Raw genomic sequence first — 21868 nt, forward strand, 5'->3', positions numbered from 1 at the left:
TTTTAATTTGACATACTTACTTAGTTTCAATTCTTAAGTTTTTTTCGAATATTCGGGCAAGAAGTGATCCCAGTTATCTCCGAAGTAAAACATTTGTTCTGTAATACCTACATAGGTATTACAATGCATATTTTTTGTGAAATTGTGTTACGGTCGCGAAGAATTTGTATTCCTGAAAAAATGTTCTTTTTCACAAAAATTAGACAACTTGTAAAATAAAAACGAACGACTATATTTTAAAAATCGTGAAAATAACTAAAACAGTGCATTATACTACTAAAATTTTGTTAAAAGACTATAAACATTGAGTTAGTGAGAAATTTTGGAGTATCGTGCTGCACGCTTATTTTAATATCTACATCATATTTCCTCAGCTTCCTAAAGCATTAATTCGTTAATAAAATAGTTGATCCTCTTCATTTAGAGTTCAATCAATATTTGGAAGTATAAAAACGTATGATTGACGATGCACCTTGACTACCATTGCGTTTGGAGATAAATAGAGTCAATTATAAATTGGATATATAATTTTTGATAGCGTAGTACTTGCGATCGTTGAATTGTAAGTGTCTGACGAGGGACACCGCCTCCAGACCGACAATCGAGAAACGAGACAAGACGAGAGTCGGCGGCCGCCCCCCTACGGACCGGAGCCGAGACGGCGAACGAGGATCTTCGTAATTCCGGCCCGATAAGGCTTCTAGAAGCGGACGGATCCCCTTATCGCCGCCGGGGTCCAGCGCGCGGGAATTTTCTCGTTTGTTTTTCTCCAGCGAGAGATAACCCTATCGGCCGCCTGGGTCATAGCCGCTGCCGAACTTTGACACCTCAGTGCAGCCGAAGCGACCAGACGGAGAGGATCCAGCGTCAGCGGTCGCGCCGCCATATAAGCCATCCCCTCGCCCTTCGCTCGTCAGTGCCTACCAGCTCCCCGGCCGAACGTTATCGCTCCGGAACGCGCCAATCTTGAACTTGGAACACGTCGATCGCCGACAGTGTGCAGCGAGGTTTCCGCGGTTACGGTTCAGTTCGCGAGTCGGTTGAGGTGGGTCGCGGATACTAGTGTTCGCAGTAGTGCCAGGAGCGCAGACTGCCGCCATGGGTGAACTCAAGAGCGTGTGCAAGGGCAGCATGATAGTGGTGTCCAACCGCCTCCCTTTCGTGCTCTCCCGGAACGAGGAAGGCCGCCTGGAGAGGAAAGCCAGGTAAATAACGGGACCTTCGCATTCCTTCTTTTCTTTCTATCCCATACACAATTCAACATTTTATAAGAGGAAATAAAATAAACTGATATAAGCCCTCCGTAGGAAACTCACCGTACCTTATTACCTAATGTTGATGGGTGCCATACCTAATACTAATTCAACTCAAATTTCTAATGCCCTTCAGCTCAATGGCGAACTTCATGACCTCATTCGTAATTATTTAGTAGTACCTATGTGTGTTGACATATTAAAGATGTTTCAGAATAATTATTGGATCGTAGGTAACTTAAATAAACAAAAAAATTAAGTAAATAAATAAAACTTTTATCGTTATCATAAAAAGCACTATTAAACTCTTTAATGAGAAATTCAACATTCTTGTATTTCTTCTAATAAACAATTGATTTGGTTCAGGATTTTCACATAAAACTCATAGTTGATCAATTCCTAGTATTATAGTGAACGTATAAATAAATGTTCATTAAAACCATAATATGACAAGCTAACTTCAAAACATGGGATGCTACAATCGAACCTATAAATAACCAATTTTAAAAATAAATATAAGCTGTCAAAACTCGGTCGTTCGACTGATATTGATATTTTTCATCGTATTGAATATAATTTAAATACATATATGTTTTCCAGAATACATGTCAATTTGATAAACAATCCAAACATTTTTTTTAAATACAATAATAATAATAAAAATAATAATAATAAAATATAATACTTGTCTAACTTATTAAATATTGTAATGTCTTTAAAGGCTCGTTACAAAGAGTTCATAATTTATGAACAAAAAAATCCTTTATTTAGAAATTAATATTAAGCCTACTGTTTCATTTAAAAAATGCTGTAAAATTTAGTGAATAAATTACGGATTGAAACAATAATGTAGAACTTCTACTAACGTTTTAATCAATCAAAGTTTTATTTATCTTTTTTGTATTTTCGTTCATTCCAAAACACCATTGGTATGAATAGATTTTCTTAATTGATAGAAAGAATCTAAAATATATTTTTTTAAACACAAATATTTATTCGTACAGCCATATATACATGTAGTGAAATATAAAATATATCTCATTATAAATTAAAACAATAATATTTTAAATGTTTTAAGGTTCACGGAAAGTTTATCGACATAGTATTATAACGACTATATTGTGAATAAATAGTATGACGCAATTGACGCAGAGAAAACTGCGATAAGTAGAATAAATAACGAATTCTCAAAGGATACAAAAATATTTATTTAACGTTTTTAAAATACGCCCCGAAGAACTCAAATAAACCATTTCAATTTATATTCACTTAAACAATTTCCTAAACTTTATGTTTACTTACACACAATTAATAAAATGTACCGATAATTCATTGAAAAACATATTTACTCAAACCTATTACACTGGCCAACACTTTACAACTTTTATTTTGTAACTAGCTTGAGAATACCTGATCTCTTTGCATTTCGCATAGCTGAATTCAAAATCGAAAGCAAAAAAATGTAGCACTTTAGATTTTTTAGTTATGGATATTTATAATTCTGATATTGACTAAAGTTTATCTTATTATTTATGCATATATATATATATATATATATATATATATATATATATATATATATATATATATATATATATATATATATATATATATATGTGTATATATATATATATATATATATATATATATATATATATATATATATATATATATATATATATATATATATATATATATATATATGTATACAAACATATATATTGTATATATATATATATATATATATATGTATACATATACATATATATATATATATATATATATATATATATATATATATATATATATATATATATATATATATATATATATATATATATATATATATATATATATATATATATATATATATATATATATATATATATATATATATATATATATATATATATATATATATATATATATATATATATATATACATATTATGCTATCGTATTCAATATTAATAAGTTAATATATTTCCACTATTACTCCATAATTATCAATACTTTTTTAATCACTTAGACCTTAGACTAAAACATGTCTAGATACCAACCACTATTACGGTTTCAACGTATGGTGTCCATACAAACAATAATATGACTGTAACATCAAAACTTGACGTGATACAAGCCTTTCACTATATATACTTTGAATAAGAACGATTAACTTAGTCCAAATCAGTCATCAAAATTTCAGATACAAAATCATTGTTGGCAACTAACTTCTTTAAATGAGGTGTAAAAAAGTCGCTTTAGAAGGCAAGTACTAAATGACATAAATATGAATTCGAGCACGTGTATTTTTTTTAATTTATCTAACATTTCCGTTTATGTTTTATATGGTCATGAAAATATTTGGACAGACCAAATAATCTAAGTTTAAATTATTGATAACAATTTTTCGGTTGTTCGTTTTGTACATGTGAATTATTCAGAATATTTGCACACGTACAGAATTACAAAACCAAAAAATATTTTTATCCATGTAATGTAAAAACGTAATAATTGGATGAAAAAACAATATTTTCGAGTTCTCTTGAACGTGTTTTTGTTTGCGTGTGTAGGGGTCATATATAATATTGACAATACATTTTAAAGCTGACTAAACAGCATCTTGCTTATTTATATTATTTTTTTATACGATTAGATGTCAAAGAATTATTACGACGCTTTTCTTTAGACAAACGTTTCTATTTACTTCCGTCAACAAAGGCGCTCTGACGATTTTCTGACGTCACCTAAATTAAACAAGACAATGTCATTCGAATCCTAATTGTTTTTTTTTTCTTCATAAATATTGTAAAATATCTACTTCTTTTGATGATTATAAAAAAAAATATCGTAAATTTATTTATAGAATATTGATAATGGGTTTACTCTACGAAAAAATAAATAACGGGTTGTGGTCCGTTGTTGTGTGTCACTGAGTCAAATTTTCTGAGGTTGAATTCACTCTTCTACAATTTGATACCTATTTTTATTAATTAGACTGATGTAAATTAATGTAAATTTCATTATTTATGGTAATAATAAAAACAAAAAATATTTTTTTATAAATAAATAAAAAATCATGTACAACACAGAAACACACTATTTTGGTTAATTTTTGGACCAATTATTATTGTATTCTTGCTGTTTCTAAATAAAATAATTAGACAGTAAAATAGTTTTAATTTTATTACGATTAAGATTTTGACACGAATAAACTGACGATTCAAAAATATAGTTTAGTTTAGTATATATAACAAGCAATAATTTATTTATTCATGAATATAAAGATAAGACAATATGGGATATAAAAAGTCTATTTCATTTTACTAAATGACACTAATGAATGTGTTAACATAAATTTACTGTTATTATTCAATCAATCGAGAATTACGTTAACATTTTAAAACGGATCAAAGTTATAAAAATAATTGTGATCGATTTCTTGAAATAGAATTTATATTTACATCCTTTATTTTACAAATCATGTTTATTGACTTATAGCCTCGTGGCTTAGTGAGATCTAGGTACCAGATTAAAATTAAATAACATTTTGTTAATCAAAAACCATAAAGATAAAACAAATTATTATGTTCATAAAAAAAAGTTATAATTATTTATATTCGAAAAAAACAACGAAAAAATTCACGAAAGCAATAAGGATATCTAGAATCTGAAATTCAAAAGCATCAATGGTTACTAGGCACTTTATATTTTTGTTCTTATTTTATACACAAATACATAAATGAAATATTATTTTAACAGGCCTCCCTCTTCTTCCTTGCTCCATCTCAACTTATCGTCTTTGTAAACTATTAAGGTTAGCTCTCCTCGTTCTCAGGTTGTTAGTCCTTAAGTCATATACAACGTTACCAAGATCATGCCTTCGAATCATTTCTGTAGCATCCTTGATTTTTTTGGTCTTCATCAAGATGTCTTTCGATGAAGATCCATGGCCGGTTATAAGAAAATTAATAAATTAAAACATAAATAAAAAAGAATAGTTGTGTTACAGTGAGCCTGAACCTACAAATTTTCATTCGGAGGCACGACACTAAACTGTGGAACCACAATCTGACTTTTGACTCAAAAAATGGAATTTACTTCATAGAATTCCATGGAGATTAATTTATAGTAAAATAAAATAAAGTATCTGTAATGACACTCTTACAATCTGAAATAGATTATAAATAAATAAAATACATTTTTTACTCTAACATGTATTGAATATCACCTTAAACGAGCCTTTTTACCTGAAGCGCAAGACTGATCGATCACCTTGGTTTCATTTAATTAACGTCGATATAACGCAGTGCCCTATGCACCATTTGGTGCATATGAGGGTGAGAAAATAAATAAAAATAGTGAAATCAGTTTTTTTCATATTTAATTGCAAAGTGACCATTTTCGAGAAATGTGTGATTGAATAAATACTTTAAATTGACTGGTAAATACTGTCATTAGTCAATATAAAGCGTTAACCACATTTTTTATATTATTTTAAGTATAACTAAATTACCAAGTATACCTAAAGTATAACATTCTGACCCTTAACCCATAAAATACGCTTAAATGAGATTATAAAAATACACAGGATAAATATGAAAATGTACACCTTCCTTATAAATTAACTTAAAATTTTTATTTAATTATTATTGCTGAATCTCGCAAGTCGTCTTTTCATGGTCTCCATTTTTATCTTACTTACCAAACCAGAATTTATTCGGTAACACACATGAGTTTTTATTATTATTAAAAACAAAATACTCACATATTGTCCTTCAGGGGTCATACACCTACATTATATTATATTACTGCGATGATAACGTATGGAATTGTCAACATAAGGAACAAATATCTTCGACTAATATTTTAACGACTTGAACAAATATTTAATAAATCGAGATTCATTTAATAAGTATATTATTAGCTAATAAAATTATCTGTCTATAAGGTTTAGTGTACATGTATGATAAATAAAATCAAATCATAATTACGTACAATTTTAAGGTAATGTACACAACGTGATTTTAATTCAAATACATATAATAGTATTTAAACTAAATAATTATTAAGATCAAAGATTCCCAAACTTTTTGATTCGACGCCCATTTTTAAACGTCTATATTTTTCATCGCACCCCTTTTGGAAAACTTTCCTATTTCGTTTAAGCGTTTTTTTACTTCCCCAATATATTCATTTAACGTACATATTTATTTATTTATTATAATTTCACATTGAAAGTATGGTAAATGAAATAATTTTGAAGTGATTGTTTATATTTATTTGAAAAAATAAAATAAAAAATAAAAACAATTTTATAAAAAAAGATATGTATATCTTGAAAAATAATATTTTGAGACTGTGGATTACTTATCTAAATAGGTACCCATGCCTGAAAAAGGGTGAGGCTTGTAATATACCTTTAAACGCGTTTTATTTCATACAAAAAATATTTGTTTTAAACAAAATATATAATGCTCAAAAGATATTATTTTTTCAACAATTTGTTATAACCCATTTGACTCCTCACATCGCCCACCGAATTCGCCCAAAGCCATTATTGCCCACCAAGATTCCTTCATAGCCCACAAGTGGGCGAAATTGACCACTTTGGGAACCTATGATTTAGATAAACTTAATCTCAATTGTTTGTAGTATTATTTTATGGAAAAGTAAATGCATTCAGTGTGTAATTGTTTACGTAAATTATTATTAACGAGTATATATAAACATTTTACTTGTACTTACAAAACCATTATTTTGTTTAGTTTTATCCATACATCTAAAAAATACTGCGAAAACTGACCACGCCAAAAGGGTTTGAAATGAATTGCCTTAAAAATATAATTTCTGAATTGCGGTTATAAGCTCAGAAAAAAAGTTTTGAACCTAAACAATCTGTTACAATATAACAGAATTTAATGAACAAATTCAAAAACAAGATTCGCATCTTTTTTATAAATTTGAACAAGCTGTCATGTCAACATTAATTGACTTCATTGTTATTATTTTTTGATTAATCCTGTAATTGGAGATAATCCAGATTTTGTGAACAAGTATTTGGACACACTCAAAATGTTGACTTCATTGTTATTTGTCACTCACAATATACAGTTTCCGTGTTTAGTTTTATTGACAGCTTCCATAATAATTATTCTCAAAGCGTAAAATAATCGTCTTTTAATCAACCATGATGAATAAAAACGACTTCCTTATTTCCTTATTTAGGAATAGTAGATAACGTAATATAAATATTAAGAATTTATATAAAGCATTAGAGCATTTTTTAAAAATATAATGAAGTTTATTTAATTTTGGTATCATCTTAATTTCTAAAATAATTAAAATAACATTTTTACTATAATACGATGTTGATTTTACTTTTACAGTATTTTTTCGTATTCCTTGAACATTTTGTTTAGGACTTTTTTTGTAAATTCAATTTTTAATACCAAGGATTAGTAAATAAATTTCAATTTAGTTTCGTGTGAAACTTAATTGCCCTATCATATAATGAGGGATAGAGAACAAGTCATTATGAATTTGTTGTTAAATTACTCTTCATATACAACATCCAAGAATTGAGGCAATATATATATATATATATATATATATATATGTATATATGTATATATATATATATATATATATATATATATATATATATGTATATATATATACATATATATATATATATATATATATATATATATATATATATATATATATATATATATATACATAAATATATATATATATATATACATATATATATATATATATATATATATACATATATATATATATATATATATATATATATATATATATATATATATATATATATATATATATATATATATATATATATATATATATACATATATATATATTTATATATATATATATATATATATATATATATATATATATATATATATATATATATATATGTAGAATGTTATACGTAGTTATCTTGTGTTTAGTTATGGCCAGAATTCTGAAAATCACAATGCATAAAGTGATCACTTTAGCCAGCCAATGCCAGGTAGTAATCCGTGTGAACCCGTAGACTCCCACATTTCCTTTTTATATCAATGTAAAAAACATAAATCTCAAAAGGCATAGTCATTATACTCAGTATATTAACGGTACATGATTTATAAACATTGTCCTTGCGCAAGGTCGTAAGCCCCGTAAATGCCCAGACTTCATTATTCTTTTTCATCTATGTTGAGACGTAAAAAAAATATGTAAATTTCAATTTAAAAATTGTTTAAATCAAAATGGTAATACATTTCTTCTTATGTCTCTATCAACGGTTTTTATTGAGAAAAGAACTAAAAATATACAGACAACGTCAATATTATTTAAAAATAATAACTGACACGTTTTTAATCAAAATAATGTTTTTTTTAATAAATCACTAACCCTGTTTTTTTATGTTCTGGTTATCAGGATTTTTTTCTGTTATTCACCCAAATTATCGACACAATTTATATTCAAACAAAATTAATAAACTTATCTTAATGACTTAGCATTTTTACGTAAGCACAGAGTGTAATAGGTATTGCGGGACTTTCAAAAATAAATTGAAAAAATCAGAATACCTACTAAAATAAAAATTAAAAAATATTTGTAAACTATTTATGTATATTTATAATATTAACATATTTTCATTGGCTGTATTATTAACCTTGTCTATAATAGTGGATTCCTATACTTTTATTGCATTTACTAGATTAAAATACTAATTTACGGATATATTCATAAGATGTCGATTGTCACTATGCGTGAAATATTTCCATCACTAACGTCCTCGTCAGATGTCAACAGACTTGTTTACAAACATACACATTACAGTAGAGTAACCACTGTTTACAATGTCAAGATGTTTAGTTCGCATGTGTGAATAATAAACTGCTTCTTGGAGAAACCACTCCGTACCTACCTACTGCTTATTGATTGTTGTATACAAAATCAGTGCCTTCTAAATTAAACAAGCCTTGCGCAAGTTCAGAAATGTCGCGTTGGCCACTATTCCTAAACCGGTTATTACTTCATCTTTGATGAGATGTCAAAAAATAATATGAAAATTAAATCCTATAATTGGAGATAATCCAGATTTGTGAACAAGTATTTGGACACACTCAAAATGTTGTAAAAAAACTATTGTATTTCCAGGTTACGCCCGTAAATATGTTTTTTAAATTATATTGTTATTTAAGTAAAATAGAAAAAAATATTGAATCTATATAAAATAAACATATTTAAAGAAAATGCTATCCAGGTTCTACATATAAATTTATGCATTGTGATTACCAATAACATAAAAGAAAGTGAGACATTATTACATTATATTAACTACCAAGGTACCCAAACATAAAACTGATTCAATTTTAAAGAGATAAGCATTCAATACGATATATTTGCATAGGGCACTGCATGTATTGAAGTAGCATTGTACTGATTATAAACTAAATGAAATGATCAGAGGTCATTTTTTTAAGATTAGATCAGATCATACATTATACCATATTCATAATGGTAATACAATGCATGTGGTTAGATACCAGATTGCAAAATTGATATCTCAGGTTCTATTCCGGCTTATTGCAAATTAAATTCAAGAAATATTAATTTTCAATTGGGCTGGGTCCTGTGACATACTTTCACACTCCCCTTACCATCTTTCTCTCTTACAGACTTCTTCTTCTTTAGCCTTCTGTCCTCCACTGCAGGATTATCGACACAATTTATATTCAAAATATATTGCCCTTAGTTTCTACCCCCCATAACGGCTATTTTGTCAGCCCATCTTTTTCAGGTCTTCCGACTCCTCTATTATTCTCCCAATGTCTCCATCCCAAAATTTTAGGGGTCCTGTCTTGCAACATATCTATACAGACAAGCTTCTAAAACAGAGGTCGTGTAGAATGAACGTATATATGGTTAATAATAAAACCCTTATCTGCACCCCAATGGTGCATAGGGCACTGCTTCATATAAACGCAGTGTTATCTTGATTGTTTACACATGAAGGAAAGGTAATCAGCCCTCCGCTTCAGGTACCAGTCCAGGGTAGTATTGAATAAATATTACAGTGAAAAAAAGCCTATTCGTCCGCCTCCGTAGTGTAATGGTCAGCACGCTCGGCTACCGTTCTGGAGGTCCTGGGTTCGATAACCAAGGGGGGTAGAATAAATATAAATGATTTTTTCACTGCAATATTTATTCAATACTACCCTGGACTGGTAGCTGAAGCGGAGGGCTGATCACCTTTCCTTCATGTGTAAATGATATGTGGTTACCAAAACAATATTGTAACACTGCATTGTTTAATTTATTTTATTTTGTTTTGGAACTGTATAGCTTGTAGATTGATAATGATTAAAGCCAATTGAATAATTCCACATAACATATATCGCTCACTCCTTTCAAGAACGTCATAAATCAAAAAACTTGATTTTTCAGGAGAACATTTTTAAAGTTTAAAAATATAATACAATGTATTAAAAATAAATATCAAGCCGCTTATTGAACTTTTTACCGTGCAACAGATCTTTTTAGGTAAAACCTGAAGGTTTTTTCTCCATTTGAAAAATATTTAGTATATTTAATAAAAATGACTAAACAATACCTTTTCTTCAAAATGCAAAAACAACACTCTGCCCTGTAGCGGGTAAATATTAAGTTAAAAATATGCTGCTTTTGCTGGGATATAGTACATTTTCTGGGCATTCTGAAAACATGCACAACTGAAAATTGACGATTTTTGATTTATGACGTTCTTGAAAGGAGTGAGCGATATGTTATAAATACTGTTGTATATTAAGAGAGAAAAGAGAAGAAATCTACAAAATATATATATTATCTAGAAAGCACAATATAAATTGCATTCAGATCTCAGGTCTGTACTTGGCCTTCGAGCATATTCTTACTATATTGCGCATACAAAATTACTTATAACTTGTATACCGTACACACGTGTTAAGTATGTATCACATACTTCCTGAATCCTTGACTGCAAAGTTTATGGTTGTACGTATATTCTGCATTGCATGTGAACATTAATCAATCGTTAACTTTGCTTATCAGTAAACAAACAGTAAAAATATCCAATACATATATATTTTCTATATGTGTCACTTGAATAAGATAAATTTGTCTTTATGGCTTTCATTAAAAATAATTATTTGTAAGTGCTTTTCTAATTAATTTATACACCTCCATGATGTGATGGATAACGCATTTGACTACCAAGCTGGAGATCCAGATTTGATTCCCACGGGCATAAAAATAAATATAAATAATTTATTAATCTTACATTTACGTTTACAAGAAATAGAATCCAAAAAAACTTTATATATTCCATTAATAATGTTGATCTTAACTCTGTTAACACAATTCTAGATCTTGGAATTACTCTACACTCGCACTTCACATTCTCCAAGCATTTCAATAAAGTCAAAGAAAAATCATTAAAAATGCTGGGCTTTATATTTAGAATAGCTAAACCTTTTAAAAATCCAGCATCACTAATCTCTTTATATTATTCATTGGTTCGTAGTAACTTAGAATTTGGATGTGTTGTCTGGTCACCTCATTATCTGACTTATGTAAATATGATTGAGTCTGTGCAGCAGAAATTTCTTCGTATGCGCATGACATTTAAATGTCACCTAGGCCGAACTCTGTTATGTTATGAGGAGCGCCTAGAATATTTCAATATTGACAAATTGGAAATCAGGAGACAAATTGCAGACTTTATAATATAACCTATCTACAAATCTATCTTTATAATATAACCCATGGTAACATTGATTCAGCATTTTGTGTCGAGAAGATAGCAATGAATGTTCCCTCTCGGCGGTTAAGGAGGCACAACACATTTTCTCTCCCAGTATATAACAATAATATGGCACACTTTAACTCCATTTCTAGGATGCTAAGATTGTATAATAATTTAGAAAATACTGATAATGTGACCATCGACATATTTAATGATGGCACGGAGAAACACAAGAGGACTATTACCGGATTGATGAAATCAATTTCAAATTGGTTTCACCAATCTGGTGGAGTCTTGAATTTTGTACCTTATGTAGTGTACTTTAATTTCACTTTTAATTTTTACTTCTAATTTTTATTTTTATTTTTCTTACTTCATTACCTTTAATTGTTATTACCCTTTTTTTTACAACCAAATTACTATTCTTTATATATGTGTTTACCTGCACCTTTATTGTTTCTGTAAGCTTGTTGTGTTCCCATCTAATTGATGAAAAACATAAAAACTATTTGTATTGCACTGTATTTCGTTTATTGTAACATGTTTTTCATTGTTTGTGAACTGTAAATAAATAAAATAAATTTATTTATGACCCCGGACTGGTATTTGAAACTCGGGACTGAGCATTCATTGACCTTCATTTCATCGTCTTATAAGCACTTATAAGTTACTAACTAACCATCATGCCACTTCTCCGTAGGGGTAGGTAGAGAGAATAAAACGCCACACCAATCTGTCTTTACAAACAATCTTGGCCCTATCAAATTCATGCATCTCCTCATATATACCCACCGGTTATTTTGACTTCTTACTTGCCCATTTTCAAGTATTTGAAATTCTTTACAATGCCAAGTTTTCCTCGGTATTTCTCTACTTGTATTACCAATTACAGTCGCCTCATAAACTTGTTTCACTTTTCTTTCTTTACTGATTCCATTCACACGCCCAAACCATCTCAACACACCTTTCTTTATTTTATCAATAATGCTTATCTCAGGCTTGCATTCTTTTCTTATATCACCATTCTAATAACTAAACTAATAATAGTAATTAGTAACTTAATTAACAATTCAATTATACACATTCATCACCGTAAAATCAAATATTTACTCAGTCTGTAAGGAATCACATAAAGTCATACTTTTATTTTATTTTTCCTAATAGCTTTCAGATCATCACAAATTGTTGAAAGCGAAGATTGCAAATATTTTATTTCTTAGTTTTATTAATATCTTTTTCAGTGCTGGAGGACTGGTAACAGCAGTAGCTCCAGTGGTGATAAGCGGAAAGGGAATATGGGTTGGATGGCCAGGAATCCATTTGGATGACCCGGATGAAGAAATCCCCGAGTCTGACCCTAATGATCAGACACCAACAGCCGGGCTGAAGTCTAACAAGGTATGGAAATAATATTAAACCTGTAGCCATTTGCGGTTATCATATATGTTTTGTATTTTTAAATAATTACAAAGGAGCTTGAATTAAATTCCTGACATTGTTATCCATATTATAACTTACTTAGTATTCTTGTGATGTTTTATTTTTCTTAAAGAAATTACACAAATCCTTACATCTTTATACATATACCCCGGGCTTTTTTTTTAAACAAAAAAAGTCCCGGAACTCACTTCATGTCAAGCTTTTTACCAAAATAAAAATATATTAAAATATCAGTTAAATATTCGTTACAATACCATATTTTATCATTTTGTCGAATTTTATAAATACAGATTGTAATTATGTAAGCACAAACATTGTTTTGTATAATTGATTTTGAAAATTAAAAAAAAGAATGCTGTTCCACCATGTTACATGGCACAAAAGCCCTGCATATGCCATGTATGTATGTGTATGTCTATATATTTAGACAGGAATTACCACGTGACCCATTACTAACTTTTTGTGAAATAAATTAATTTAAATGAATTTAAAATCAAGTGAATTCCTCCTTTAATTATCACTATTTGTAGCCATGGATTTAAGGGATTTGAAAGTTGATTCGAAAATTGAATAGTTTTAAGTTTTCTTTTCTGTTGATTTACTGTATAATTTTGTATGCATGATATTTAAGGCTTAGAATTATTGTTAACTTCCATCTCAGTGACAAGTTGTTCTAGGAATAGATTTTTTTAGTATCTATGAATTACTTAACACATTGTTTGTGGGAAACGCTTAAAAGCGTCTTTTACATGCTGTTGGTAGAGAGCGGGAGACGCTTATAGGCGTTCTATTTGCTTACTTTTGGTAGAGTGCGAGATGAAAAAAAAACATTGTACAGATCAGAATAGGGTTTGAGGTTACTTTTGATTAGATTACTTGTGATAAGCATACGACTCTAATGGGGTCGGGGTTGATGAAAAAGCCACCTGCCAACAATGTGTTAAGTTTACAAATGGATTTTAAACATGAATATTTTGATAATGTTTTATAAAAGTTTATATATATTTTTTTCTGATTTTCAGGTCGTCGTAGTTAGTGCAGATCGAAAACTTTTTGATATGTACTATAATGGTTGTTGTAATGGTACATTCTGGCCACTATTTCACTCCATGCCCGACAGAGCCACGTTTATAGCAGATAATTGGAAAGCTTATGTTAAAGTCAATCAAGCATTCGCTGCCAAAACTTTTAAAGCACTGAATATGCTCGTAACCGAAAAGAAAAACGAACCAACACCCATCGTGTGGATTCACGATTACCATCTTATGCTAGCTGCCAACTGGATAAGACAGGTATAACATTTTCTTTATTGTATTATAAAATAAACTATTATTAACAACAGCCCTTGTATGTACCTAATGTATAATTACATGAAGGCAAGGTGATTAGTTCTGTGCTTCAGGTACCAGGTATAACACAGGTTGGTTTTAACCCTTTGAATTTTATTTGGAAAAAGGGCAGGAATAATTTATTTCTGATAATGAAATAATGCATTTTTGTAAGGCATCAAATAGCAATATTTTTCAGCATGGCAGATTTTATGATTTGTTATGTTTTTATTAAATGTTTAAGCCAAGAGAATTTTCGACAACTTTGAAAACTTATCTTAGATACACAAAGGTTTACCATTTAGTACTTCTAGCCCATAACTCCATTATAATCTACTACTTTCGCCGTTACTATGGTAAAGTCAGTTTGAGGTATTTCTTCGCTGGAGTGCCCATACCAAATATGGGCGAATCCGCAAAGGCCCTTTTTTACCGGTATGTGGTATGGGCAAATTGGGCTAAGGGTTAAATAAGTATTAAACTGAAATATCACAGATATTTACTTCGACTCCCCTGGGAATCAAACTTGAGACCTCCAGCAAAGTAACTAAACACTCCAACCATTTCACATAGATTAGGACAAAACACATATAAACAGCACAATATATGAACTTTAAACTTTTCAATATACATTTTCGCATGCGAATTTCTGCATGCGAATTAAATTATGTACACTATTATTTGTTAGTTTTCCATCATTCATTCAAAAGATTGAAAATATCTAACTAAATAATTTTAAATATGAAATTCTAGGCAGCTGAAGACAATAACATGTCTTGTAAAATAGGATTCTTCCTTCACATACCGTTTCCTCCTTGGGATATCTTCCGTCTTTTCCCTTGGTCTGATGAAGTTCTGCAAGGAATTCTAGGTAAGCTTTCTAAAAGTTATCACCATTCTTCAAATCATTTATTTCTAATTATTATTAACTAATAACTTCGGTTGTCTAATTTCAGGATGTGATATGGTCGGATTCCACATCCAAGACTACTGTTTGAATTTCATAGATTGCTGCCAACGAAATCTCGGATGTCGTGTTGACAGAAAGAATCTGTTGGTGGAGTTGGGTGGGAGGACTGTTCGAGTCAGACCTCTTCCCATAGGAGTTCCGTTTGACAGATTTGTAGAATTAGCGCAGAATGCCAAACCACTACTGCCAAGTAATCAGAAGTTTGTGCTGGGAGTAGACAGGTTAGACTACACCAAAGGATTAGTCAATAGATTAAAAGCGTTTGAAGTGCTCCTTGAGAAGCATCCTGAACACAGAGGGGACGTCACATTATTGCAAGTATCTGTCCCTTCTAGAACAGATGTGAAAGAGTATCAAGATTTGAAAGAAGAAATGGATCAACTTGTTGGTAGAATAAATGGGAGATTCACAACACCCAGTTGGTCACCAATAAGGTAATATTATATATCTCAATATATCTATAAAGTACCAGTGCTATTTTCCAGCAATATTAGGCTGAAACTAAATTCCTGTTTTTTTTTGTTCTGTTGTTATTTCATTCCCCATTAAAATACATTTCTGTTTTTCGTTCATCTTTAGTTGCAGTTTTTATTTGCTTTGCATGTGGTATACAAGGCTTATATTCAGTTTGAAAAAATCTAGCTAAATAACTTTGTGTGAGAAAGGAGTAGAATGGTCCGATGTGATCTATTCACGGGATCATCTTCGCATTTGCATTACTGGTGAGATATATATGTATACAAGTACCTCGAGGCAATTACAATCACCATGTTTTTCTTCCATGAAAATAAATTTAAATCCTCCTCTTCCTAAATATTAGAACTGTTGTCAGAGCGTTTACTTTTATTTCTTGAAAATAGCACTTAAAGTAACAAAGTGAAAATATTTAATTTATTCGACATCATAAATTGTCATATTAATTTGAAATATTTCCCTGGTTTTCACAGGTATATATATGGATGTGTTGGACAAGATGAGTTAGCAGCCTTTTACAGAGATGCTGCAGTTGCATTAGTAACCCCACTTAGAGACGGTATGAACTTAGTCGCTAAAGAATTTGTAGCCTGTCAAATCAACGTTCCCCCCGGTGTGTTAATTGTGTCACCCTTCGCTGGAGCTGGTGAAACAATGCATGAAGCCCTTATCTGCAACCCGTATGAAATTGATGATGCTGCAGAAGTTATTCACAGGTACATATTTAACCATCAATTACTTATCTAAATATTCAAAAAGGGTAGTATAGTTAAAAACTTTAATCAGAAGATAACAGTTCTGTGTGTTAATTGAGCTATTGATGACAGTTTTGCCCTCAACACACCGCATGTTGCATCTGAGAAGTAATGTCTCTTAGGCAGTGCCACAGGAATATTAATTACACCAACAACAAAAATATTTTAATCAATCAACAAGTATATGTCTGTCTCCATAGATCAGTGGTTAGCACATTTGGCTTCCATGTTGAAAGTCCTTGAAATGACTTAAATTTATTTTTTTAACATTTTAGAGCCCTTACAATGCCTGAAGATGAACGAACACTTAGAATGAACCATCTTAGAAGAAGAGAAAGAGTTCATGACGTTAACCATTGGATGAAAAGTTTCCTTAAAGCAATGGATTCTTTGGAAGAGGAACGAGATGAAATTGGAGCTACAACAATGCAACCTGTTACAATTGACGATTTTGATGACTATCTTTCAAAGTATGGTTTTTGTATTGTTTTTTTTTTAAGTAATAATTAACAGCAGCGTGACCAGTTGTGATTTTTTCATTCATTGTACTAAAATAATCTAAATAAGATTGTTTTCTTCGCAGATATATAGGGCACACACATAAATTAGCTTTACTACTGGATTATGATGGCACTTTGGCACCTATCGCTCCTCACCCTGACTTGGCAACATTACCATTTGAAACTAAAAACATTCTTCAGCGGCTTTCCAACTTATCCGATGTATATATTGCCATTGTTTCCGGCCGAAATGTCGACAATGTCAGAAATATGGTAAGTTATGTTGAAATTTCAATGAAAATGTATCAAAGTAAATAGATTTTTAAATAGTTAAATCTGTCCATAATTGATAAGTATGTATGATATCTCATACTAGTGAGTCCAATTTAGAAAACAGAGGTATCATTAATTTAATTTTGATAATACCTTATAGATTGAGAGAAACTATATTCCAATAACTATACATTTCAATAAATAAGAACTTACAAATGTTGAATTTATTAATATTTGCTGTTTTAGGTTGGAATAGAAGGAATCACTTACGCTGGTAATCACGGTTTGGAAATATTGCACCCTGATGGAAGCAAATTTGTACATCCCATGCCAGTTGAATTTGAAGATAAAGTCAGTGAACTTCTTAAAACTCTCCAAGATCAAGTTAGTATAATCATAAACTAATTATGTAAATAGTATTTCTACATAATAAAATATATCTAATATACAGTATGTTTATTTGTATGAACTGTTAGAAATATGCCTATAAAAATTTCATTATCTATTTACAGGTGTGTAAAGATGGTGCTTGGGTTGAAAACAAGGGAGCTTTACTCACATTCCACTACAGGGAAACTCCATTACATTTGAGAAGTGCACTTGCAGATCAGGCTAGGAACATTATCCAAAAGGCAGGATTTAAAGCAGCAGCTGCACATTGTGCTATTGAAGCCAAACCACCTGTACAATGGAACAAAGGTATATTTTATAGAATATTTGTGTGATTTTGTGCATTTTTTTCCTTTCTTTGTTATTCATTCAATTTAATTGTTTGTCTTTGTCAACAGGCCGAGCCTCTATATACATTTTAAGAACTGCTTTTGGAGTAGATTGGAGCGAAAGAATCAGAATTATATACGTGGGAGATGATGCAACAGATGAAGATGCTATGCAAGTATGTATAAATAAAATATTTTGGATAACTCAAAATAATGATATTTTATCAAACATACTTTCATTCGATAGAATAATAATACAACTGATAGAATAATAAAGCTCGATTCATGTATCTATGTTAACAAATTTGATCGTACTATTTTCAAAACAAATAATTCATATTTTCTAGTGAAAAATCTAAATACACAGAAATAAAGTAAAATTTGTTGGTTTTCATCACTGGGAATTTCAATGAAGTCCACTATCAGATTGGATTATTTAAGCTTATGATTGTACCTAACTTCTTTACATATATTGACTTGGTAAAACCTTTACCTTTAAAATGATTATCATGTTTGCTACCATGCTGTAGGTCCCGGGTTCGATTCCCAAGGATGTCAAATAAATATATGAGAATTTCCACTATAATATTTATCTCATTTTAGTCTTGATTTGTACCTAACGCTCAGGGTTGATACCCTTGCATTCATATTATTTTGATCAAGATGAAATTGTGTCATTCTGATGCAGTCCCCTATGCACTATTGGGTGTGGATATGACTTCTTCTAACCCTTATTCACACCCAATGGTGCATAGGGCACTGCGTCGTATTGATGCAGTGATATCTTGACCATTACTTACATAAAGGCAAGGTGATCACTCCTGCACATTAGGTACCAGTCCGGAGTAATATTAGTAGTAGTAGTAAACCCTTATTCGCACCCCAATGGTGCATAGGGCACTGCTTCACATGAACACAGTGTTATCTTGATCGTTTACACACGAAGGAAAGGTGATCAGCCCTCCGCTTCAGGTACCAGTCCAGGGTAATATTGAATAAATATTACAGTGAAAAAATCACTAATATTTATTTGACCCCCCTGGGAATCGAACCCGGGACCTCCAGAACGGTAGCCGAGCGTGCTGACCATTACACTACAGAGGCGGACAATATTAAATAAGCAATATTAAATAAGCGGAGTAATATTAAATAAGACTTAATATAAGAAAAATTAAACTTTCTTTCCGTCCATGGTGAAATATGTATTGCTCAAAAGGGTTGCAAAAACCTATCATTTTTTCTAATCAATTGTTTTAAAGTTATACAAACATTGTTTTCATTTTTTATTCAAGTCGTTGAAAGGGATGGCCGCTACATTCCGTGTGGCATCATCACACATCATAAGGACATCGGCAGAGAGAAGATTGCCATCAACGGATTCTGTTCTTACTATGCTTAAGTGGGTGGAACGACACTTCAGCCGAAGAAAGCCAAGAACAAATTCTCTCACATATAAAACTACTCGCAAACGGGATGTTGTAAAAATGCATATGTCTTTTGATATCAAGAATGGATTCAGCGGTGGCAGCTCAGATGATGCTGGTTCAAATTAAAAACTCACTTTTTTCTAAATAATTTTATTGGTTACTAAATATTTCTTGTATACTAGACACAATCAGTTGAATTGATTGCATATTCTTATATTTTTATTTCTATGACTGTTCCACAAAAAAAAATTAATGATTAAAACTGAAACAGGACAATTTCTTTATTATTTATCAATTGTGTATAAGCATAGGTTGTAATAGATAATATTATTGTCAGTAAATAATTGTGATGTTTTACTTTAATAATTGACATAGATTTTATAATTCAGCCATATTTTTTTGTAATATATAAGTCGGAATGTTGTGGAGCATAAATAAAATTGTAAATATGAATAATGAAGTGTAATACTAAACTTTTCTATATTTGGAACTAATGTAATGATTTCATTTCATTTTTCAAATAAAGAGAAAGAAAATTAAAACTTGTTTTTTTTATTGTGTGTATTTATAAATAATAAATAAGTAGTTTTAATATGTGGCAACACTTTTTTGAAAATAATTAAGTTATGAGTGAAAATTAAACAAATTAATAAAAATTTGTCATTTGTTCTACCTACTAAAAAAACTTTTTATTTATTCCTCGTAAAGTTTCCTTTGTACTGTATACAGTAAACTTATTCTCAAGATAGGTAGTTATATTTAATTATAGAATAAATAAAACTTGTGATGTTTTTTAGCTTTTAAGTAAATTAATATTTTCCTGTTACAATTTTTTTAATAATAAATTGTATCAAAAATGCATATTTAATATTCTTGATTTTTTATTTCAAAACAAAATCAGCATGAAAAAACCATGCTCTTATAGTATTTTCGTTTATTATTTTTATAATTTATTATCCTAAACCTGGTTATTCCTTTTGTCGGGTTGTGGTCCTGTAGTTAGTGTCGCAGACTGTAAATTCAGAGTTTCTCGGTTCGAACCTACTGCACAACTTGATACCTATTTCTAATAATGAGCCGCTTAGGCTCACAGAAATAGTAGAAAATTGAAATGATTGTGTAAATAACAAAAACACAAATATTTATCTTTTTTTTTAATTAAAACTATACAAACAATACCTACTTATGGTTTGATATGACCATGTACTAAGAATATATCTCCCAATTTTGGGTGCTTTGTCAAAAAAATAAGGACATATTCGTAAAGTTTAATATAAAATTTTAACACTTTCTACTTGCACATAATACATTGGGGAGTGCAGCCATTATTTTTGTTCACAGTGCTCCATAATATTTCAAATTAAAATAAATTTAACCAAATTATGAAATTCATAATAATATAAAATATTCTAAATAATTGTAATTATTATTATACTTGTTTATTGAGCAGTGGATGCAATACTAATCAGCTATTTTGTTTACAAAACATAATATTTTTAGTACGATAACACAATAAAATTAAACAATTTAAATAATAAATAAAATTTAACAAAAAACAGGAAATATTTTTTATCCATCCAGAAAACATAGTGCGATTAAATAATGCAATATTGCATTGCGTCAGTGCAAAAAAAAAGGATTTTTATTTGTATCCGTAAATCAAAAACTGTTTTATGGAGCATATTCATGAATAACCAAGTGATGGCTGAAAAGATTGATGAATTTGAAGCACTTTAATATAATAAGTAGGTACTGGAGTTGAATGATTGGTGCCCTGGCTGCCCTCATACGGGCGTCTACCACATTCCGTTTTACCTTTTATGTACCACGCACACATGTACGAATATTTGTATGGGGTTTTTGAACAAGAAATTTCGAAAGCGGAAAACGCCCGTGTACTTGGTACCTTAGAAGACAAACAATCCATAATCCATAGACAAT

At 30.0% G+C, this 21868-nt stretch overlaps 1 protein-coding gene across 1 annotated transcript; it reads left to right on the forward strand.

Moving 5' to 3' along the window:
• Positions 1 to 915: 915 nt before the first annotated feature.
• Tps1 (Trehalose-6-phosphate synthase 1) lies at positions 916 to 20469 on the forward strand. The gene is made up of 12 exons (XM_088277194.1): positions 916 to 1205; positions 13283 to 13439; positions 14504 to 14773; positions 15563 to 15680; positions 15766 to 16213; positions 16727 to 16969; positions 17284 to 17478; positions 17592 to 17781; positions 18028 to 18165; positions 18294 to 18480; positions 18570 to 18676; positions 19793 to 20469. Exons 1-12 carry the CDS (start codon positions 1099 to 1101, stop codon positions 20051 to 20053), a joined length of 2421 nt encoding a protein of 806 aa, XP_088133320.1. The 5' UTR covers positions 916 to 1098; the 3' UTR covers positions 20054 to 20469.
• Positions 20470 to 21868: the final 1399 nt, after the last annotated feature.

Source organism: Brachycentrus maculatus, unplaced genomic scaffold (assembly GCF_059751285.1).
Source record: "Brachycentrus maculatus isolate JH-2025_06_01 unplaced genomic scaffold, ASM5975128v1 h1tg000039l, whole genome shotgun sequence".
NCBI classification, from domain to species: domain Eukaryota; kingdom Metazoa; phylum Arthropoda; class Insecta; order Trichoptera; family Brachycentridae; genus Brachycentrus; species Brachycentrus maculatus.

Bases quoted from the DNA above. Each gene is read 5' to 3' on its own strand.
- Tps1 (XM_088277194.1), top strand. From the start codon at position 1,099: ATGGGTGAACTCAAGAGCGTGTGCAAGGGCAGCATGATAGTGGTGTCC. The intron at 13,440-14,503 runs GTATGGAAATAA...TCTGATTTTCAG, and splicing joins CCGGGCTGAAGTCTAACAAG to GTCGTCGTAGTTAGTGCAGA. The intron at 16,970-17,283 runs GTACATATTTAA...TTAACATTTTAG, and splicing joins GCTGCAGAAGTTATTCACAG to AGCCCTTACAATGCCTGAAG.